The sequence below is a fragment of the Betta splendens genome, chromosome 9, assembly GCF_900634795.4.
Source record: "Betta splendens chromosome 9, fBetSpl5.4, whole genome shotgun sequence".
Taxonomy (NCBI): Eukaryota; Metazoa; Chordata; class Actinopteri; order Anabantiformes; family Osphronemidae; genus Betta; species Betta splendens.
This window is the reverse complement of record NC_040889.2, coordinates 22,072,307-22,092,989: the sequence shown is the minus strand read 5'-3', so window position 1 is coordinate 22,092,989 and position 20,683 is coordinate 22,072,307. Positions and strand designations below refer to the sequence as shown.

General features: G+C 43.3%; 2 protein-coding genes and 1 non-coding gene across 6 annotated transcripts; all 3 read right to left on the bottom strand.

The window, feature by feature from the left end:
• Window positions 1–1,021: 1,021 nt before the first annotated feature.
• LOC114862657 (ubiquitin-associated protein 2-like) lies at window positions 1,022–13,424 on the bottom strand. 4 transcript variants are annotated; one of them, XM_029163214.2, is made up of 29 exons: window positions 13,323–13,424; window positions 11,809–11,946; window positions 11,385–11,465; window positions 11,162–11,272; window positions 10,829–10,988; window positions 10,158–10,235; window positions 9,810–9,873; window positions 9,018–9,106; window positions 8,798–8,850; window positions 8,543–8,607; window positions 8,240–8,462; window positions 7,899–8,151; window positions 7,622–7,759; window positions 7,367–7,503; window positions 6,945–7,183; window positions 6,561–6,786; window positions 6,426–6,459; window positions 6,198–6,327; window positions 5,930–5,987; window positions 5,543–5,759; window positions 5,353–5,444; window positions 5,092–5,142; window positions 4,821–4,899; window positions 4,541–4,741; window positions 4,250–4,420; window positions 2,994–3,098; window positions 2,491–2,564; window positions 2,163–2,354; window positions 1,022–1,812 (listed from the first exon to the last, which is right to left on the bottom strand). In XM_029163214.2, the coding sequence occupies exons 2-29, from the start codon at window positions 11,902–11,904 to the stop codon at window positions 1,717–1,719; spliced, it is 3,513 nt and encodes a 1,170-aa protein (XP_029019047.1). In that variant the 5' UTR covers window positions 11,905–11,946; window positions 13,323–13,424; the 3' UTR covers window positions 1,022–1,716. The 4 variants fall into 4 exon arrangements, with proteins under 4 accessions (XP_029019047.1, XP_029019048.1, XP_029019049.1 ...); XM_029163215.2 differs by having other exon boundaries at window positions 2,491–2,558; XM_029163216.2 differs by lacking the exon at window positions 2,994–3,098.
• Window positions 9,689–9,768, bottom strand: LOC114863313 (small nucleolar RNA SNORD121A). Its single transcript, XR_003787152.1, has one exon. It is a non-coding gene; the product is annotated as a small nucleolar RNA SNORD121A (small nucleolar RNA).
• A 365-nt stretch (window positions 13,425–13,789) lies between the features above and the next one.
• On the bottom strand, window positions 13,790–20,561 carry LOC114862809 (kinesin-like protein KIF24). The gene is made up of 15 exons (XM_055511584.1): window positions 20,158–20,561; window positions 19,288–19,940; window positions 18,567–19,211; window positions 18,234–18,396; window positions 18,057–18,154; window positions 17,747–17,965; window positions 17,584–17,671; window positions 17,355–17,476; window positions 17,138–17,243; window positions 16,995–17,066; window positions 16,794–16,903; window positions 15,051–16,699; window positions 14,626–14,980; window positions 14,387–14,480; window positions 13,790–14,263 (listed from the first exon to the last, which is right to left on the bottom strand). The coding sequence occupies exons 2-15, from the start codon at window positions 19,437–19,439 to the stop codon at window positions 14,147–14,149; spliced, it is 3,990 nt and encodes a 1,329-aa protein (XP_055367559.1). The 5' UTR covers window positions 19,440–19,940; window positions 20,158–20,561; the 3' UTR covers window positions 13,790–14,146.
• Between the last annotated feature and the right edge of the window lie 122 nt (window positions 20,562–20,683).

Sequence of the window (20,683 nt, the reverse complement as noted above, 5' to 3'; positions counted from 1 at the left end):
CATTAAAAGGTTTTCCTAATAAAAATCATATTCATTCAGTTTCTGGATTTTGAATAATGTCCTCTGTGGGTTGAAGATTTTAATTTGCATCGACAGGTTTGTTATTATGTGCAGCGTAAATTATACAATTTATTTATTTTTAATTTAAATTATTGTTTTATCAGGCTTCAGCATGTGAGTTAGGTGTTTCCTTAATTCTTTGAATAGTGTATATACAGTGCACAGCTACATATTCCCATCTGGTGGCAACTAAGAAAATCACAGGGTTTTGCTGTGAAATCTATCAGTGGTTTATGTAATTTTACAGTGGGCTGAATGGAATTACTTGGAGGAATTCAGTCTGCAATAAGAAATCACCAGAATTAGTCACAGAACTACTTAAGAGGACAAAGGTACTGAAAAAAGTCCTGAGCAGACAATTCTCTGCCCTCCTGTTTGTATTACAGCTACTGTTAAAGAAAAAAATTATTTCTATAAACCAAAAACAGATCATACCATGCTGTATTTGAAATGCATAAACTATATTGTTACAACCTATTCATCTTTATTCTGCATCACTTTATACTTGTCTTATACTAACAAATGTGATGCAAGTGTTTACGGTACAACTGTATTGTAGAAAACTATAATTTTCTCCATTTACGTCTCTAAATTATTCTGTTTTGCCAAATCAGGAGCCAAGAAGCAAATTAACAGTTTAATGTTCCTTACTTTGATTAATGCCATCACAGAATAAGTACCGGTATTTCATGGGAAAAGCAGGCATCATATAATGAATTTGCTGTAATCAGAAAGCCACCTGTCTCTCACTCAAGCTGGGCAACCATATGGCCAACAGGCTCAAAATCCTAATACAGACATGATTATGGGAGCCAGATTATAGAAAATGCTCATTTTAATCTTGTGAAACTAATTGTCCTTTTTATTTAACATAATTAGTGGAAAACACTTTCAAGTGCAATAAAACTTGTGGGAAATAACTGGCCCACCTGACTACAAGAAAACTCAACAAACTAGGAGGTCCAACTGCTCAGAACGTTTATTTAGAGGAAAATCAGGATTAAAATTAAGTTAAAATATAAAATTTCAAATGGACAAGTATCTTTAAAGTGGAGGTGTTGACATAAGGAAAGTAGGCAGCCCTCCACACAACAGGAGGAAAAGGCATGAAGTCTGGGGGGGGATGAGCCTGGTCATTATGTATATATATAAAAAGAAAAACAAAAAAAAGCAGTTAGTTATTATAAACCCCACCCCCATCTGAAATGTCCTCATATGCAATCAGTGCTATTTCTCTCTTTTCCTTTTTCTGATTTCTTCCAGGAAGTTTCTGATCGGTAGCTTTCCACTCGCACACATCTCATTCCGTTATAATGTAGCATCTTCTCCTGCAGTTTTGAAAAAGGTAAACAAAAAGTCCTTCAAAAATAAAATGCAGCAACCACATTTCATATTCTACTATTACATATACAGTATATATATATAAATACATACATAAATATTTTACATGTACAACCAATTCTGAAAAGGGGGCGGGAGAGAGAACCCAAAAAAAAACAAAAAAAAAAAAAAAAAAAAAAACTTATGAGGACTCATGAAGGTGGGGTAGCAGGGCAAGAAGGCCCAGATTGAGGGTAGTGTGCCTTTCCATTTGCTTTTTGTTTAAACTTTAGTCACACACTCAGCGTTTGGGGGAGGCCGAGCAGGGAGCATTCCTCAGTTGGCCCAGTAGGGGGAGCTGCCGTAGCTGGACTTGTTGCCTTGGGTTTTCTGGGGCATGCTGCTGGACTGACTGCGTTGACCAGGACCACCCTGAAAAGAACAAGTTGTCCAGTTAGCCAGCGAACTTTGAAATTATCAAACAGAAAGACCAGTACAAACATCTGTACATATGTAATTTTCTGCATCACTTTTTGAGGTGGATCTGAGGTACCACACAGCACTACCTTATCTGTATACAAGGCCTATAAACTGGTGGACTATGGGACTAAAACAGTATCATATGATTGGTTACCAGGGCCAGCAAACTACACCAAGCATGGCATGGTTATGACTAATAACCTCAACAGAGGTACTCAAGACAAACAGTAAAGACTAAGGCAAATGAATAAAACTACAACACCACAGGCGTGGGTGATTGTATACAGCAACTTTAAAATTACCTGTCCATCCTGTGAGAGGTGATGGTGCAGCAGTTGAGAGTGGGGCTGTTGGTGTGGCTGCAAGATGTGCAGGAAGGGGGCCGGGGCATAGCCAGGAGCGCCACCAGGGTTCAGGGGACCCGTTCCCCCCAAGGCCGAAGGCAGATTGAAGGGAGGTGGTGTCCCTGTGTGGAAGCCCTGCTTGTCAAATGACTAAGAAAAAAAAACAAAAAGCCAAAAAAAACAGTCCATTTAAAATCTATCAATTTGCAAATCTCACACAGTTTCTTCAAAATATCTAACAGTGTTCTTTTTTTTTTTAATTGTATTTTCAACAAGAGAAAGTCACCTGTGTTTTGCTGTAGATTGACCCCCCCATGTCAGGCACTGCTCCACTAGTACTTGACCCGGACAGTCCTGGTGCTGAGAAAAAATTAAAAGACAGGAAAGAGGGAAGACAAAGACAGACAATTGAATTTACGAGGCAAACGGTGAAAAGGAAACGCACAAAGCAACGAAAGAAAGCAAAGTTAAAAGGCTACAGGGAATGCAGAACCGCTCCTCACTGCTGATGAGCAAAGACTGAACACCAAATGTTTATTTTCATGGTTAGAAGGGGGGCCAGCCAGTAGGAAGAAGCCTATTAAATGTGATGTACGTTTCCCACCTTCTCAACCTATTTTCATTTAAAAGCAATCAAAAAGCAAACAAACATGCATATGGACACACACACCTTTCTCCAGAAGACTTGACAATAGAATAATCTGCAATTTTGAATAAAACCATTTCCCTCCCACAGAAAAAAAACAGCTCACTGTGTTTAGTTAGTGTGCACACGTGTTGTGTGTGTACCTTTCCCTGGGCCGCTGCCCGCTGACTTGGCCTGTGTCTGGGCAGAGCCTCCGTACCCTCCCTTATTGTACTCCCCACCGTGGGCTTGTGACAGGTCATCAAAGGCTGAAGGAGGAGGAGGAGGAGTACCAAAGAAGAGGAGGCAGAGCGAGCAGGAGAGGTGGTAGGTAGAGAGAGAAAAGTAGGCAAAAGATGGAGGTGAAGAGGAAGGAGAAAAAGAGGATGAGAAGCGGAGGAGAGGGGCAAGAGAGAGAGGCAGTAAGGTAACCTGGCTAAAATGGATGTGTCTGACTGCAGCAGGGGATCTGAGCCATGCATGCAGCACAAGCACAAAAATCAAGCGCACACAGGCCCAACACACATGCAGTACTCCAAATACATAGAGGGTGAAATGTAAAAACCCCCGAGCTAATGTTTTCATGGTTTACAAAGTCCTCTGTCCACCTTGGAGTTAGATTTGGCTAACTAAATTTGTAGCACCCATCAGGAGGCAGCAATCCAGAGGAAAGGGACTGAATGCACCCAATGCTACCCACGACTGGTTAAATGTATGCAACTAGTGTGACCTGTCTCTGTGTGATGATTGGAGGACAGTGTAAATTTTCCTGATGTCAAATCATCTAAAGAAAAATCGGGTAGTGAAATATTTAATTTCCGCTGCAATCACTCAAGTTACTTGAAATGAAAAAAATAGCAGCTAGTCAGAAACTAGTGATTGTGACAATTAGAATCCAGCGTTAGTTTAATTTCACAACCCTGTTGGGATTGTTCTAGTAAGGTCAATAAAAACAGTATTTGTAAAATCATGTGATTATGACTAAAGACGTAAGATGGAGAATACAGGGACATCTCCATATACAAGGGCCAAGAACAAAACAATACTGATAGCCAAATGTCACCAGGCCCTTGGGCTCCATTACATCTGGATCATATAGAGTTAAAATATGGTGTCACGCCTTGCTTCTTTCAGCATGATGAAGCAAAACCGAATGCTTTACACATGAGAACACTGGCTCCGTAGAGTGGCCTGCCAGTCTAGACATGTCATCGACTGAAAACATTTGACTCCCTATTAAACAGGAACTATGATACTGACAAGTCTGACTGGTTTAATAGATAAAAAACTATCTACTAAAGTCGTCCATCTTAACACTCTGGTCAGTGATTTGAAAATCTTTGTATTCTTTCTAAAGACTTATGCTGATGACTTACGCCGTCTAACAGTGACGTCCAGGGCTTTGTTCTTTCAGTCTTACCTGTGCCGTATGCATGCTGTCCATAACTAGGCTGATGCTGTTGGTGATACTGATTAGAGGGGTTGGCCAGGCCCATTCCAGGTTGCTTGGCTGAAGCAGGAGGCACAAAGACAGTAGGACCATACTGGAAGGCTGAGGGAACTCCAGGTACACCAGTATAGTATGGTAGACCTGTATGATAGCAAAATGCTAATTAAAAATGATCAAATGATGCTCAGAATGGAAGAAATGCAGCTGCATGATCAGGCCTGGAACTAATTTGCATCCACTACATTCCGAGTTTTATCTTACCAGTATATCCGTAGCCAGGGGGCAGAGGAGGGTTAAGAAAGGCCTGGTTTTGCGTTTGTTGAGCCTGGTTCTGTCCCTGGGCTTGCGCTTGGGTCCCTGCCTGTGGTGCCTGCTGGGACTGTGACTGCACTCCAGCAGTAGTCAAACTGGATGAAGGAGCTGGAGATGAAGAGTCGTTCCTGCCAAACTTTGTTGCCTCGCCTGCACAGAAATTTCAGTTTAACGGCACCTTCCAACAATAAGTTACCCTCTTTTTTTTTTACTCTGAAAACTGCCTTACCAGAATATGGATTATTGGCTAAACCATCTCTACCAGGGATAGTAGGCGCTGTACCAGGGAATGTTACACCATAATAGTCCTATAAAAACAACAGTATAAACAGATTTATGTAGCTCATTGGTCATTCCAGCCAGCACTAATGGTATTATGCGCTTAAAAAAAAAAAAAAAAAAAATCAAAGGCTATTGCAGTACAAAAAGAGGTCTATTTACCCTATAAAACCCAAGAATTATAGGTACATGACAAAATAAATAAAAAGACAACAGCTCACCATCGGAAGGCGAGACTGCAGCATTTGCAAATCCTCATATCCATAGATCTGCTGTTAAAAAGGAGATGTGTTCAGTATGTCTCACACACAAAGGGCAAAAACTTCTTAACCACTATGGCAAGTAGATCAGGTTTTATTTTAATTCAATAAATATTAGTAGGTTCAAGGTTATGCAAGACTAATTCAACCCTTCTTTAAAACAACTTACAGTGCTAATTAATGTACCACCAAGTATATAAATATCTAGAAAACTCTAGTTACCGGGTAAGCAGGGAGCAAGCCACCAGGGCCCATGATGTACTGATTAGCCAGGAGAGGAGGAACTCCTTGAGCTAAATTGGGTGGAGCTTTACCTGAGAGAAAGAATTGTTTAAATTAATTAATAAGCAAATTGAAGCAACAAAGAGTTGTATTAAGTGGACATCCATGAGTTTGTGCGTCCAGAGCTTACCGGGGGTGGTGGTGAGCATTTGTGGTGCTCGGTTGCCTGCAGCTGAGAGTGTGGTGTTTGTGCCATTAGGAGTTAGTCCTGGTGCTCCGGACGGCTGCAAACTGTTTGTGTTGGAGCTGCTGACAGCCAAGGGAGCTGAAGCACTGGGGTTTACAACTTGGCCAGATGATGAAAAAGCATGAAGATTGACGCTGCTGCTGCTCTCTTCATTACCAATCTAATAAAACGAGCAAGAGGAAATAAGATGTGGTAGGAGCATTAACAGAGATACATGTAGCTTACACCAAGGTACCAGCAATTTTATTGCTGCTACAAGTACTACTGCTCAAATTTAAATATACACACACCAGGGCTTTATTAGGCACAACCAGCATAGTGTACACTTACTGTCAGAGAGGAACCTGCAGCATGAGCAGATCCAGAGGAGTGAGCACTGTTCACATGGCTATAAACAAAAATGTAAATTTATTTTGTCAGCTTACATGAATGCCCAAAAATCTGCAAGAGCACTGCATTCACAAAGCAAAAGCCTGGGAGATTCAGTAAATGATATTTTCTACATTACAGGATTAAGATGTGTGCTTGTAAGCATCATTATCTCCAAATGAAACAATAATGTGGAAATGCAAATATATGCATCTTTACTATCCCGTACTTGCTGAGAGATGGGATGGGCGTGGAGTGGGAAGATGTGACTGCAGGGGAGGGGATGTGGTGGTCGGGTCCACTGTCACTCGTCATAACAGGAGACTCTGTTTTCACCGTTCTGGATGTTGATGATATGGCTGTTTACAAAGACAGAGGCATTTCAATGTCGATTGGCAATTACAGTAAAAATGCAATGATACCATGCCCTTTATCAAAATAACTAATGTTTGCTTACTGTCAATTTGTGTATTCATGCCACCGTAGCCATTCTGTAGGAGGAAGAAATGTTTTATTGTGTTTTTTTGCAGACATTGACAACAACATTAATTTTTTAGGCTAAATGAACACACAGAAGTGAAAAACTTCTTACTGTGAGGGGTCCACCAGCAGATGATGAGAGATCTTTGCTCTGAGAAAATCCAAGATGAGGTGGCAGCGTCCTTGGGCCACTGGTGACTGTGGTGGGGCCTGCAGAGGAGGGTGGAGCAGCTACAGTGGGAAGACCAAGAGAAGCTGATGGTGTAGCACTGGGTAGGCCCAAAGATGGTGGAAAGCTGGGGTCTGATACAGCAGAGGGCATGGCGCTCATGTGTTCACTGGAAGAAACATTGAGGGATTTTAGGCTCAACTCAATACATGTCCCTACATTTTTTTACATAATGACTTGGATTCTATTATGTTAGGGTGTCTTAACAGAGGGGCTATCAAAAAAGCTCACAAAAATATGTATACACACACACACACACACACACACCTCACAGATCCTGGTTTAGAGAACAAGCTGCTCTGTGGCTGCTGTGTGGGAACAGCACTAGGAATAGGCATCGGCGTGGGAGCTGTGGCCTGAGTAGAGGGTTGTTCCCTGGATGGCTCCATCTGTGCCATGTCTCCTGCTCCACTGGCAGCCTCAGACCCAAAGTCAAGAGCTCCAAATTGAACATTTAGACCGGATACATCTGCTGAGCCTGGCATCTCCACTGCTGATGAGGGGATCTGGAATACATTAAAAAGAAATTACACCAAGCTGAACAACATCCATTAAATGCTTAAAGAGTTAAAGATGTTAGAATGTATGCAAATAAGCTGCAATATTTTTATCCCAGATAATAGATGACACATCTAAAAACATGCTACCAAAAAGGTTCTGGTATCAAACATGAATGAAAAGGAGCCTACCTTTGAGGGGGGAGGTACTCTGCGTCTCTGAGTCTTTAGCTGCCTCTGGGGGGGTTCCATAATAGGAGGCTCCATACTTGGCAGCTTCACTCCCAGACAAGCTCCATCTCTTAGAGAAGGAGCAGAGAACTCATGGCCTGAAGAAGGTATTGAAAAAGAAAGAAATTTTTTTATTTTATCATTTGTCAAAAAAGCCTAATTAAACTGACCAGTTTGCGTAATGATCAGAGAAATTCTAGTAATCTACATTCCTACCTGGTGGTGTGGGGGCTTGTGGAACATTCGACTGAGACAAGCACAGAGGCTCTGTGGTGGGAAGGACTGAGGACTGTTGTTGCCTCTGAGCCAGCTGGCTGAGCACTGCTGATGGCTCAGGCTGAAGCTTTATTTCGACTTTAAAGAGCGAGAATAAAATGAAATGCACTGTGATGCTTGCATTCCCATTAATAACACTAAGATATAAAAAAAGATATTCTAAATGTAAAATCAGTGTTTGCATTTCACCTAGATATAATTTTTTAAATACACTTACAGTGTTGAGTGACAGCAGGGCCATTTTCCACTCGCTGAGTCTTGATGTCCAAAGACGGAGATGAGGAAGGTGCAGGACTTTGCATGGAAGGTGGCCTTGCATCTTTGGAAACACTGCTGCTGCTGGCGGCCAGTGTCTGACTGACTCTTTGACCGAGCCGAGGTCCGCTGAGCTGCTCCGATGTCCTACTCTCAGAGGCGGGTGCTGCTTTAGCTGAATTCATCGACCCAAACCCGGAACCCAAGAGTGATGACTAGAGAAAAGACAGAATCAAAACAAGAAGTTAATACATTTCTGATATTTCAGTGTGTAGGCATTCAATATATGCTTGGTGGCTGTACCAGTGCTGGGTGTGCACAGGTTGCATTTGCAGCAGCAGCGTGGGCATAGCTGTTGGCTGTGGCGTGTGCGTAGCTGTGTGTTGCAGTGCGTCCGTTGTGGTGGGAATTGGTAAACACCAAGCTTTGGCCCAAATCCTCGGCTGAGGGGCCATCGACGATTACCCCTAAGTCGGAATCCACTGTACTCGCTCCAGCCTTAGGCAGTAGGGTAGACAGGTCCACACTGGAGAGGCCGAAGGCAAAAGAAACTGAATAAAGGTGTATGTTCCTCAAAATAAAGCCTGTACAGGCAACATGACTTACTTGTGTCCAGGTGCAATTTGATTTGCTGGAGCAGAAGAGGCAGTAAATACTTTGGTCTCAGATAACTGTAGGAAAGGACAGGAAGCCCAGTCATTTATCAGATAAGATAAGGCAGTTTCCTTCTACCGTGTCCTCTCGGACAAACAAGCATACACTAGTCAAGTGTAACTTACATGCTGAAGAGCACAACAGAGAAATGAAAGCAAATTCTGAATGTTCAAAAATAAATTTCATATGATTAACAATTGGTCTTACGTCCTCATTCCAGTCCTCTGAAGTCCAGTCTTCCAGGTTGCCTCCCCATGTTCCTAAACAGTTTAAACAAGATGTGTTTGAGCAGCAATCTATTAATATCGGAGGTTTTACCACTGTAGAAACATACCTACTTAAATATTGAAAACACTAGATAAATATAAAAAAAAATGTGCAGTTGTCAAAGTAAAAAAATAACATCATGATTTGTGGCTTTTCTTACCAGTTCCCTCAGCAGGTTCATTGCCATCTGTCTCCCAGTTCTCCTGGCGAGCTCCAGAGTTAGCAGTGTAGTCAGCAGGATTAAAGGTGCTGAAAGAGATGGAGAAAGGGGATGAGAGAAAGAAAACTGGTGCAAAGGCATTTAGGGAGGTGAAATAAATTGAAGAACAAGCATCCTGGGGCTCACCCCAGAAAGAGTTGATTAACCTTAAAGGGTGGAAAACTCAAGACGTTAAGCTCTACCTGGTGATGTAAGTGCGCAGATATCTCAATTCGTAATATCAACTGGTGCAAAGTGAAGCTGCCATTTTAATATTTAATGCAGATTATGCAGGTTAAATTATTACAGACTAAATAAATGAATTAATTAAATATCGTGTCAGATGCCACCTTCACACGTGGGATTAGGGACAGACACAGATTAAGAAACCTCAGCCACGTGGTTAGGTTTACTTTTTCACTAACAAAGAAACGCAGATGGTTCCACCAAGAAACTGTCCAAGTAGCAGTTTGTCCCTAGAGAGCTAGACCATTATGGCACAAAGACATGTCTGCAACACTAACAGAACTAGCTAAGAGCAACAACAAGCACTACAGTGTCGCTGTAGAATGCGTACATCCCACTGCCTCTGGTCATATCTAATGACATCAGCACAAACTTTTAAAAATTTTCAAGAGGATATTCAGAAGTTGACTTTTCCACACATTTATTTAAGATGTGTGCTTGTAATAACCATCATCATATCCTCATCTTGCTATAAACATAAGGTTTATACTAAACATGTTGTCTTACCCCATTCCCTGGGAGGAGAACCTGTTGCCAGCGGCTGCTCTTCCCCTCCCGCGACCTCCTGCTCCTGCAAACAAAAAGAAAATGTAAATGTGAGGACCTCTGCTCAAAAGGTCCCCGTTGGACTGAACTACCCATAGAGGGTTCTTTAATTCATGAGTAATTAGTTATTAAAACAAAAATAAAATGTTAATTTAACTAGATTAGGTTTAATTTTGACTCAGACTTTAAGTGTACATTTATAAGTGTACATCTAATCTAGAAAACATGAATACTTTGTACCTATAGTTGCAACGTAATGTATTGTTAAAATTTCTAAAAAGTTGACAAATGTAGCCATGTGTTGCTGACCTCTGCCACGTCCCCGGCGTCCGCGGTCTCCTCCTCTTTCCTCAGGTACCACCTCAAACCCATTCTCTTCAAATCGACCTAAAAATTAAGAAGATTGAACAAATAAATATTACGACTCACAAAACGTATGACGCTATGCTAACAAAAGGATAACTTTGGTAATTTTTCACATCATTTGATTTGAAACGATTCCCACAAACAACTAAATTAAATTGAGGGCTGTGGCAAGTCTCGAAATAGCTTATCAGGATTGCAACTAAACTAGATTGCAGTTTGTATTAATCGAAAAAATAATAAAGCATGGATTTGACCATCTGTGCAATTTGTTTCTGTTCAGTGTACAGAGAGAGTGGATGTCACCGAGACCCCACAGATCCACCGTGCAGATGGTGGAACAGAAAACAAAGCAAACTGTGTCTTAGATTTGTTCAGTCCTTGCTTCTGTCTCCCTAAACATTGCTTCCCAGAAAGTAGTAAACCAAGAATCAGATTTGTTGTAATATAATACAGCTGCCCCGATAAAAAAAATTGCTAAAATCCTTCCTGTTAGTAACTGTAAAGCACGTCATTGAAATGCCAAGATATAAAACCACAGGAGGTACAGGTTTGCCAACATATTTCTAAATGTAGCATCATGAAGGATAAACACATCCGGTATATTGTTCCTTTACCTTCACGCCCTCGGCTGATGCCTCTGCCCCTCCTGTTAGAACCCCCACGTCCACGACTGACTTCCCTCTCTCCTCCTTTCTTCTCCCTGCTTTCTTTTATGTCTGAGGGTCCCCCTTCTTTACCAAGGCTCCTCTTCTTCCCCACAGTCTCCCAGGAGTTCTTTAAAACATTAGCAGTTAGAGACTCCATCAAATATATCTATAGTACAATTACAACAAATCTTGGGAAAAAAAAAAAAAAAAAAAAAAAAAAACTCAGAACATATGGCATAGAAACACAAGCTTATGTATATTTCGGTATACTGTGGTTTGTATATGTTAATAGACTCTTACTGTGTCAGAGGTGCTCTCCAGCAGAAAATTAATGGCTCGGTTAACATCTTCATTGAAATCATGAAGGGCTACCATGCATTCATCTTGGCTTTTCCCAGTCACCTCAATTAGCTATAAACACACAAGATTTTTTAAATTAGCAATTAGAGTACAATGGTTAAAAAATTGCATAAGGTTTTTCTGAACATGCAAACAATTGTGCATTTATTCATAAACGCATTACCTGTTTAACCTTGCCTTCAAAGTCAGCATCATTTTTGTCATGTTTGATCATCTGGGCTAAACGGATCTGTTCTGCTGTAGGCTGGTTTAAAAAAAAAAAAAAAAAAAGACAATAAGGAACAACATTTTTGTCCCTGCCATATTTATACAACACGTCAAATCACAGATCACTGAGCTAAAAAAAATGCGTTTGGTGTCATATTTAAGTTTTCTTTCAATATTAGTTTAACTTTCTTAAATTATTTTTTTTTTCCAATTAATAATCCAATAAAGAGCTTAAAAGTTTGCAACCATTTTACACTTTTCACTAGATTTTGAGTAAATACGAAAATATAAAATTATAAATATAAACTTGGCATTAAACATTTCTAGTCATATGTATTCTGGAGGTATCACTGTAGTACAGCAGAAGGGTGAAAACCCACCTGTATCTGTTTCTGTGGCTGTGTTGTTTGTGTGGTGGTGGGCAGCGTTCTGTCCCGACTTCCCCGGGCTTGAGTGCTTACCACTGAAGTCATCATATACAGTATATACAAAACAATGTATGTACAAAATAGAAAAATCTGGAAGAGAGAGAAAAGTGAAATGGCAAATGTACCACATTAAACTTGTTAGTGAAATACTGAGGAAATACCTAAAGCCATAATAAAATCCTGAATACAAGCAGCCAGACTTGCAGCTGACAAGTGCCCCATGTAAGACTAACCCATCTGTAACCCCCACCTCCCCAGTTAAAATTAGCCAACCGAGAGGGGACTGTCCGGGTGTCAATTTACAACACTCCCTCAATCTTCCGCACAAAAACAGAGTGTGCACCAGTCCATGTTATGAGTAGCATGGTTTGTAATGCGGTTCCCTGTCTACGACGTCAGGACGGTGACAGTCCTTTGGTGGTTAACGACATGTGGAAGTATCAGGAATACACACAAGAAACCTGAGAGTTACAAAAAAATAAACAAAATAAACAAATTGTGTTGGTTGAATTATACGACATACGCCAACTGATTGCTAAGAATTCTAAAGTCACCAAGTTACAGACTGTGCGCGTGGTGCCAACACATTATGATCACTAGATGTGATCGTGCCATTATCCTTTCCTGTGTCGTCTGTCACAACCTTAGAAAACACGGGCGCCGTGCGCTAACGTTAGCAACAAAACTCGACATTAACCGTTGTTAGGCACCACGTATATAACGCAAATAATGGCGGACTTGTAAACTTATTTTGGTGAATGTTAAGACCTTCGGAAACATGAGCCGACGTGCAAATTTAGCGTAAGGTCAACTAGACCAGCTAGCCTGGCTAACCGCTCGTCTTTGTTCCGTGTGCGTCGAGACACACGGTTCTCGTCGTAAAAATGTTTTTTTTTACACCGAAAGATTATTTACAGTGTCACTACACGAGTATTTATTCTCTCTCCTGATGTTGCTGTAGTTCATATGGGATCACCGACGTACAAATTGAAAAAAAATTCAACAAACGTGTTAAATACGAAGACACCCTTTGTGTAAAACGAAAGAAAAGCTAACGTTCACTTCATCACGGTGGCAGACTTCGCTAACATTAGCAGCAGGCTAGGAACTTAAACGAAACTAAAAAAGGCGTGTTTTGGTAGGGTTTAAAGCGGTTGATGACTTTTGGTATTGTGGGGAAATACGGGTATATGGGAGAGAAAGTAGTCGAAAACCGCGTGGCCCGTTAAAGTTGAGCTCCGACATAGATCAGCAGCATGTGAACGGCCCATCCGCATACAATGCAGCAAACACAACGCTGGCTAAAGCTAGCTAGCTAGTTATTTAAACACAGAACAAGACAAACCGTGTCGCTGTATCAACCAACAGAATCTCTTAAACTAACTTTGAACATATGTAATTACGCACCCGGTGAGTTAAAATAGAGTTTTAGCTTAAAAATTTTTAGATTTTTTTTATTCTTTTACCTGCTAACACGCTTCGCTCAACCAGCAGCAGCAGCAGATGCTGTCACGTGACCCACCGCGCCGTTCAACGTTGTGAAGTTCAGCCCGCCAACCAGATCTCTATGAGCTGGTCAGGTGGTGCCGCAACGTGCCCCGCCGTGCGCGTTCACGACGTGATTCGGCGCGCTTCGCGATGACGGACACAAATTAAACCGGTTTTTATTCAGTCTTATGACATTCCATAAAACGACATGTGTAAATGTGGACTGTAAATGCTGATGAACGTAACACATAGACTACTCATTTGGTTGTGTTTCTGTTTAAAAAGCCATGTAAGTCAAGTCTACAGTGCCTCTATCAATTTAACAAATATTTGGCATTAGTGAAGCTTGTTTATATTAAATGTGTCAATTTTTTATAAATTCGGGAATGTATGATTAATACCAAGATTAGGTGATCATTAGGTAAACTAAAAGATAAAAAACACATTAAGCTAATAACTTTAATTCCTCTGGTCGTTCATGTTTCCACACAGAGCAGAACATTTCCATTTAGGCACAACAGAAAAATAATGATTCAAAAGTCAATCCCACACCTGAAAACAAGAAACAAATTGGTCCGCACGCACGCACACACACAAACACACACACCTAAGTTACCTAAGTAAGCCCTAATGTTTGAAAAATTGTCAAGTATCACATAGTATTCACATAATGACATGGCAAGAGTAAATACTCAAATTATTCAGTCGTAGTCATGTTTCTTTGTATAAGAGGTCTATTTTTCTCTTTAATAAATAATTAATTTTAATAAACTAAATTACTGCTATGTTCAACTTGATCATGTTACTGGCTGGAGTGATTGGGGGTCAGATATGACTGCAGCTGAGCCCTCATGCTGTGGACACACTGAGCCTTTCTCTCCATGATCTTCACCAGCTTGCAGATATATTCCCTAAATTCCTGTAACACGAAAGGGACAAAGAGTGAGAACAAAGAAAAAGTATCTGGACGCTTAAAATATGATTATACACGCGTGTGTTTACAAAGCGAGTTATCTAGCAATGATCACTAATTTCTTCTGACCATGTCAGGTTGCTGGCACAGAAGCACCCCCTCTGTCTGACACAAAGCCTCCATCTCCTCTAGCTGCTCCCAGTGAGCCCGGACAACACACCACCTGAAATGGGGGGTGGGGGGGGTGTGTGTTAGACAGAGAGCAGCAACATGCTCAGTTCCTGAGATATCTGCATCAGTCATATTCATTTGAATGAATGCGTTAACCTGCCTGAGTGAACAATAATCAGGAGCGTTCAGTCACTTACTGGGAATGATTCATGTTTTCCAGGGTAGTGACATGCATCATGGGTGGAACTTGACCATTTGACCCTGTGGGGCCATTCATCTTCAGTGCATTGTTCAATTGGCCCAAAACACTTTGTGACGCTTGTGTTGAAAGGAATGAGGGAGGTTTGCTGTCGTGGGTTAAGTTGTGCGATTTGGATGAATCAACGTGACAAACGCACTGAACAGAGGGTTCGATGGGTTTGACAGGCGCTGGCATAGAAGCATATGTGAAGCGACTGAGTGGGGGTGCTGGGACTTCAGTAACTTGGTTTGGGGGTTTCTGCTGAGCGTCCCCTGGGTCCTGGTGAGAGACCAGCAGGGCCTCAGGCGTTCCTGGACAGGATCACACATAGTTCACATTCAAACCATAGTTAGCAGACACACTCAGAGAACTGACGTTTACCTATTCCACAGCTCATGTCTTGTCTTCGCTCATTGTAATAGATGGTTTTCATCATGTTAGAGGTGAGAGGCCACTGGATCTGCGACTGTGGCAGCTCCTTGTGAGGCCCCTCATTTTCTACGTTCCGCAATATATCTATGTCTGAGCCTATTAGATGCCCCACTTCCACCTTCCTCGCGTTATATTCACCTCTGTCACTTTTATGCAGACTCACTGAGGCGCTGTTCTGGTCCCCTGGAAGAAACGAGGCTGTTGCAACCCGCTGCTCCCCCTGAAGCACGGAGATGCTAAGGGGGTCCATGGTGCAGCTCAGAGGACCTGCACAGGTCTCATCTTGAGCTAGAACAGTTTGCAGTGGGACTTCTGCTGCATCTTCATACAGTTTGCTAAGAGGCCTCCTGCTGTGAGCAGCGAGCCCTCGTTCCCTGTCCCTGCGGCCGACGTTGGACGCGCGTCCAGCGTCCAGGCCTGGGGAGAAGGGCCTTTCCGCCGGAGCTCGCTGATGGGGCGACTCTAAAGCAAAGGCGTCTTCTATGTCAGCGTCCCTTCTGTCTTCTGAATCCCAGCTGTAAGAGGCCTGTGCCTCAGCAGTATTCACCGCTGCACCTGTTCTCCTATCTGCATGCCGGGTCCCTGTTGTCGCCACCCAAGCCCACCTCCTCTCCCCCCCTCCCACCCCAGATGTCCTCCTATTCTCCGGCTTTGCCGTAGCTTCACTCGTTGCCTTCACTGACCTGCTCCTCTGCCTCTCACCCATGCGCCTGTAGTTTGCCTTCGTTTGTGCCCACAGCTGTCTCCAATCTGTATCAGCGCTATCAAACCCACCCTGAGGACCCTCATTATTGTTGGTACGGTTTAAAGAGGTTTCTGGGTGGTTGCTGTGCTCATCTAAAGCCTCTTCCAAACCATGAGACACGGGGGCGGACGGTGACAGGCGAGAAGGCTGTTGGAGTAAAGGGCCCAAAGAGAGAGGCGCTTGATTAGAGGACGAGAGGGATGGAGAAGACGAAGGAGCAGTTGAGGGGATGAACTGCTGAAGCTGCTGATGATACCATCTCAGATGTTTCTGCTTCTCCTTGTCTTTTTTGTCAGTGTTTTTCAACGCCCTTTCATTTTGCATTTCTGCCGCCCGGCACGTGCTCGTGCTGCTGCGGTCCACCTGCTCATCTCTTCCCATTTTCAAAGTTTCTCTGCGAGAAATTCCCTCAAATTCCCTTTGAGCAGATGATAAATGAGCCTTGTGACATGGTTGTCCCAGCACCCGTTCTGTGTGGCGCTTTGTTTGCTCCCTTTCTATTTCCCTAACCTCTCGTTTACCTGCTGGTTTAACCCTCTGCTTATCAGCCGTTCCCACCCAGCCTCGAACTGGTGTAACACGCTCAAGTCCAGTCCCTTCACGTCCCCGTGGACTGGTTTCCTCCCCCCATCTGCTGGCCTTGGGCGTGGAGCAGAGAGCTGCTTCGCTAATGAGCAAACTCGAGGTACGTGAGGGGGGAGCAGGAGACTCTTTTTGCCATAATTTAGCTTTTTTAGGGGGGCTTTTCCCTCGAGTGCTGCTGCTGCTGTTGGATGAGTTGTGTTTGGGGGAGGGCACTGTCTTGCCTCTTCTCCCTTCTCTCACTTCTCCTTGTCTCCTCAACTCCTTCACCCTGTGGAGACGAAAAAGTCAGATCGTTTAAAATGTCTGAAATAATCACAAATTTAATAATTAAAAAGTATAAATCCACACACAAATTCGCTCACCGATCAGCATATCTCAAGGTATTGAGTGTATGTTCGGTTGCTAAGTGACCGGGTGAGATGTTGGCGATCATGCATGTCATTGAGTTACCGACAAACGAGTCTTTCAATACCTGGAATGCAACGAAGAGGAGTTTGGTCATTTCATTTACACTCAAAAAGGCAATTTATTTGGCAAAAATACTCAAACACACAGGTTTCTACCTGAGTAAGTTTGCTTTGTCTGAAAGGCGTGTGCGACTGCTCTTGATCAAGAGACCGGATACATTCTTTCAGCTGAGGAAAGAAAACGTGCAAGTGAGAAATGATGTGAATACGAATGACTGTGACCAGTGTGTGAGGCTCACAGCCAGCAGGCTCTGGTTGATCTCGGCTCCCTCCATGCGACTCTGCCTGTCCGGCTCTTTGGCGTCTGAAGCTCTCTCGCTTCCTGCCAGGTCCACAAACCACATCCTGTGTACAAACGCACACGCAGCTCACACGGACAGGCCACAAACCATCGCACGCTTAGAAGGACCACAATGAGCCCACAAAGAACAACACGCACTGGATGCTGTCACTCACCTGCCGGCGGTCTGCTGGTTCTCACATTTGAGCTGGATCTGAAGCAGAGCATGGGAACGCGAAGACAGTGGGTTGGCTCCACTCGTCCCCTGCGTGCGCTCCCCCAGACCCTGCGAAATCACCTTTGTAACAGAGAGAGAGCATCAGACGTACGTGCCCTGGTGCATGCGTTAAAGCGCACATCTTCTACAGAAAACAGGGTTATGTGCTGTATGTTATGCGAGCAAACCTCCAGCAGTGAGCTGACGGATTCCACTCGGACCTCACGCAGCCCTGCAATGTGAACCACCTTCTGCCCATCTTCCCTGGCAAATAACCTGCAAAAAGAATAGAGAGAGAGATAAAGAATAAAGGTTTGACCTGTTCATTTACACGGGTTAGCTAACGCACACCTTTTCCTGTGGTCCAATAGGTCGTACAGCTGACCGCAGTAGATCTCAAAGAAGCTGACATACACCAGTCGGGGCGACCGTGTGTGTGAAGCAGACAGGTGTGCAAAGATGTCACGGACAGCAAGTGCATATAAGCCGGGACTCGTGGGGGACGAACCCAACATGGTGTGTGTCTTCCCTGCACCTGTCTGGCCGTATGCAAAGCAGGTGGCCTTGCCTCTGTGAACACACCACAGTGAAAAACACCTATTGGAGACAGCATCCATGAGAACGATGGGGTGAAGACATGTACCTGCCGCTGCACACCCACCCACTGAGCAAGTGCCGCACCAGAGGATACGCTGTGCTTTCATATACGTCCTCATTGGAGCTCTCTTCCCCGAAAACCTGGTCAAAGTAGAACCTGTGCTGCGTGTGCGAAAAATAATAAACGGCAATAAATGAGACGAATCACTGCTCTGTCATTGTGTAACATGTGGATGTGTACCTGTAGTATATAATGTGTGAGATCCACAGCTTCTTTGCTTTCATGGACGATCACGCAACCCCCACCTGGGGCTGTCACGACTTCTGCCTCTCCTCTCCTGCGCTCCACATGCATCAGGGGTCTTTTCCTGACACACACCGTAATGCGCTGCTCCCCCGCTCGCCTGGAACAAACAGGAACACACAAACACACCGGTCAAAAAAAACAGTCACAAATAGGATGATGATTTCAATGAAGTGATGCACCTGTGCCCAAAGGAACCCAATTATTGAAACTGTCTAGGTTCTAGCTTCTATGGCTAAGACATTCATGTGATAAACCACTGCCACTCACCTCTTGACCACTGAACTTGGACTCTGAGCTGGTCCATGGATGTCGCCGGCTGTTCTCGCTGATTCATAAACAGGCGATGGCTTCGGGATGACGCTCCCATGTTTGGCTGCAGCTGGTTTGTTGTTGAACCTCTTTGTTGTGGCCGTTGCAGGCCTGTGTGTTTGTTTGTGCAATGAGTCGCACATTAATGAGGGGCCAGTGTGAGATAAATGGGACATTTTTTCTCTGTTTTGACTTGAATATTTATGAACAGGGCCTTTGGGACTAGTTAGAAGCCTCTGATGAAGGTCAGTGGATTCACAGCTGAAATCAAGTCGTCTGTGCACATGTGGTGACCTGGCAAAACCAGCTGTAGTAATATTAGCTCCATCAGCAGTGCTGTCATCCTCGTCTTCATCATGTTCAACACATACCTCTTTATCAGGATCACTACCATAAGAATAACCCCTAGAAACTACAGCACAGCCTTCGTCATCATCATCATCTTCATCTTCACACATAAGACTGTTCAAGTCAGTTTTAACCATCTGGACCAGGTGGAAGAGACGGGTCCTGTCCTCCATAGTGTGAATTCCAAGTAAGGGGTAGTCCTGCATGGTCAGCGCCGACAGGTGCGCTGCACGACACACTCCCAAGGAGGTGAAGCTGAAATGACAGCAGACAGAGGGGGCCGGTGAGTGGAGGAGGAGGAGACAGGCAAGGTGTGAGTGAGTGAGCTTACCTGGCATAGAGATGCTGTAGACCCACGGCTTGGAGACACTCAGACAGTGTACACGCAAGAGTCAGTCCCCTCGTTTCCTTTTCACTCCCATTCTCTTTAACTGCGGTCCAGTTACAATGGGACTTGTGCAAACATCGCTTTAGTCTCTCCATCACTCGGTGACAAAAAATAAAATTCTCCAGAGAAATAATTCCATGTTACAGGAAGCCATGTGCTGTTATCGCTCTTCCTGTGATTAACTGCATGTGTCAGCCAATGGCAAGTCCCTGTGTCGCCACTACCACATGGCACCGTTGTGGCGGCGAGCAGAGCAAGGGGCACTGAGGCTGAAATTCAACACTCGGACAGGATGAAGCCACACGGTGCAGCCGTGTCACGCATTTCTGTATCGCAGCAAATATGTTAAATATAGCAGGCGCAGACAAGCAGCTGTAGGTTGGTGGGCAGCTGGTATGCTGCCCACCATATGGTATTACTGCTTGAGTGAAACTGTTGTCGTAGGCATAGGTTCAGAGCACTGTTGATTAATGCGCTTATGAAACAGAACCCTGCTTCTACTGGTCTGTCTTATGGCCTGTGTTAGAGATCGATATTTCCCAGAGGAGGCCGGTCCCACAGTGAATGCATACTGGGCTTTTACTCTTCCGTTAATTCTGCCAATTTAAGTACAGAAAGAAGAGTTAAAATTGCATAAACATGTAATTTACATTTTAGTGGTTTGCATTAAAAGAAGCCCATAAAAGAAAAAAAAAGAAAAATATTTATATTACCTTAAAAATAATATATCACTATTGTTAATGTACATTGTGGAGTAAGTGCATGATTCTATGCCGCTGGGAAGATAAGAAAACCCCCAATAAAATAACTTACCAAATTAATTCTTTTAAAGAAGAGCACAGGGCAAAGCCGTCGTTTTATCTCAAGAAGCAAACTCAACCTACAAACTGCATTAATTTTTAACAAAGTTGTAGAGTAGTATCACTATTTCCGTAAACAGAGAACATCTCCATAACGACGACAGCGCTTTGCGGGGGACGCTGCAAATAAAGTCCGGCTCCAGTGGAGGCAGGGCTTGTTTCACTTTAAGTCAAGAAATTCAGACTTGGACTCTAATTTCAGGACAGACAGAGATAATCCCTCAGATGGCTTATTGCAAACCTACTAAGACAAAAAGCCGTCTAAGACTAAACCATTCAGACATTTGCTTCAGCAGCTTTACACAGTACAGTAAGGAGCCCTGATAGAGGTTACTTATATCACCGACAACAGGAAAAGCTCATGATGGAATCATGTTATAGTACTTTACGGAGGGCATACACATGCACACTGTGTAAGAAATAGATACGCACGTAAATAAATAAATAACTAAATAACTAAAACCATATGTGTAGCGGAC

What these genes read in the sequence shown, in the direction of transcription:
- LOC114862809 (XM_055511584.1), bottom strand. Translation starts at nt 19,439, where the DNA reads ATGGAGAGACTAAAGCGATGTTTGCACAAGTCCCATTGTAACTGGACC. An exon ending in CTACAGCATCTCTATGCCAG is followed by an intron (nt 19,212 to 19,287) that starts GTAAGCTCACTC and finishes CTGTCATTTCAG; the next exon opens with CTTCACCTCCTTGGGAGTGT. An exon ending in GTGCGGCACTTGCTCAGTGG is followed by an intron (nt 17,966 to 18,056) that starts GTGGGTGTGCAG and finishes GTGTGTTCACAG; the next exon opens with AGGCAAGGCCACCTGCTTTG.
- LOC114862657 (XM_029163214.2), bottom strand. Translation starts at nt 11,904, where the DNA reads ATGATGACTTCAGTGGTAAGCACTCAAGCCCGGGGAAGTCGGGACAGA. An exon ending in TGGAGAGCACCTCTGACACA is followed by an intron (nt 10,989 to 11,161) that starts GTAAGAGTCTAT and finishes AATGTTTTAAAG; the next exon opens with AACTCCTGGGAGACTGTGGG. An exon ending in CCCTGGCTACGGATATACTG is followed by an intron (nt 4,421 to 4,540) that starts GTAAGATAAAAC and finishes GCTATCATACAG; the next exon opens with GTCTACCATACTATACTGGT.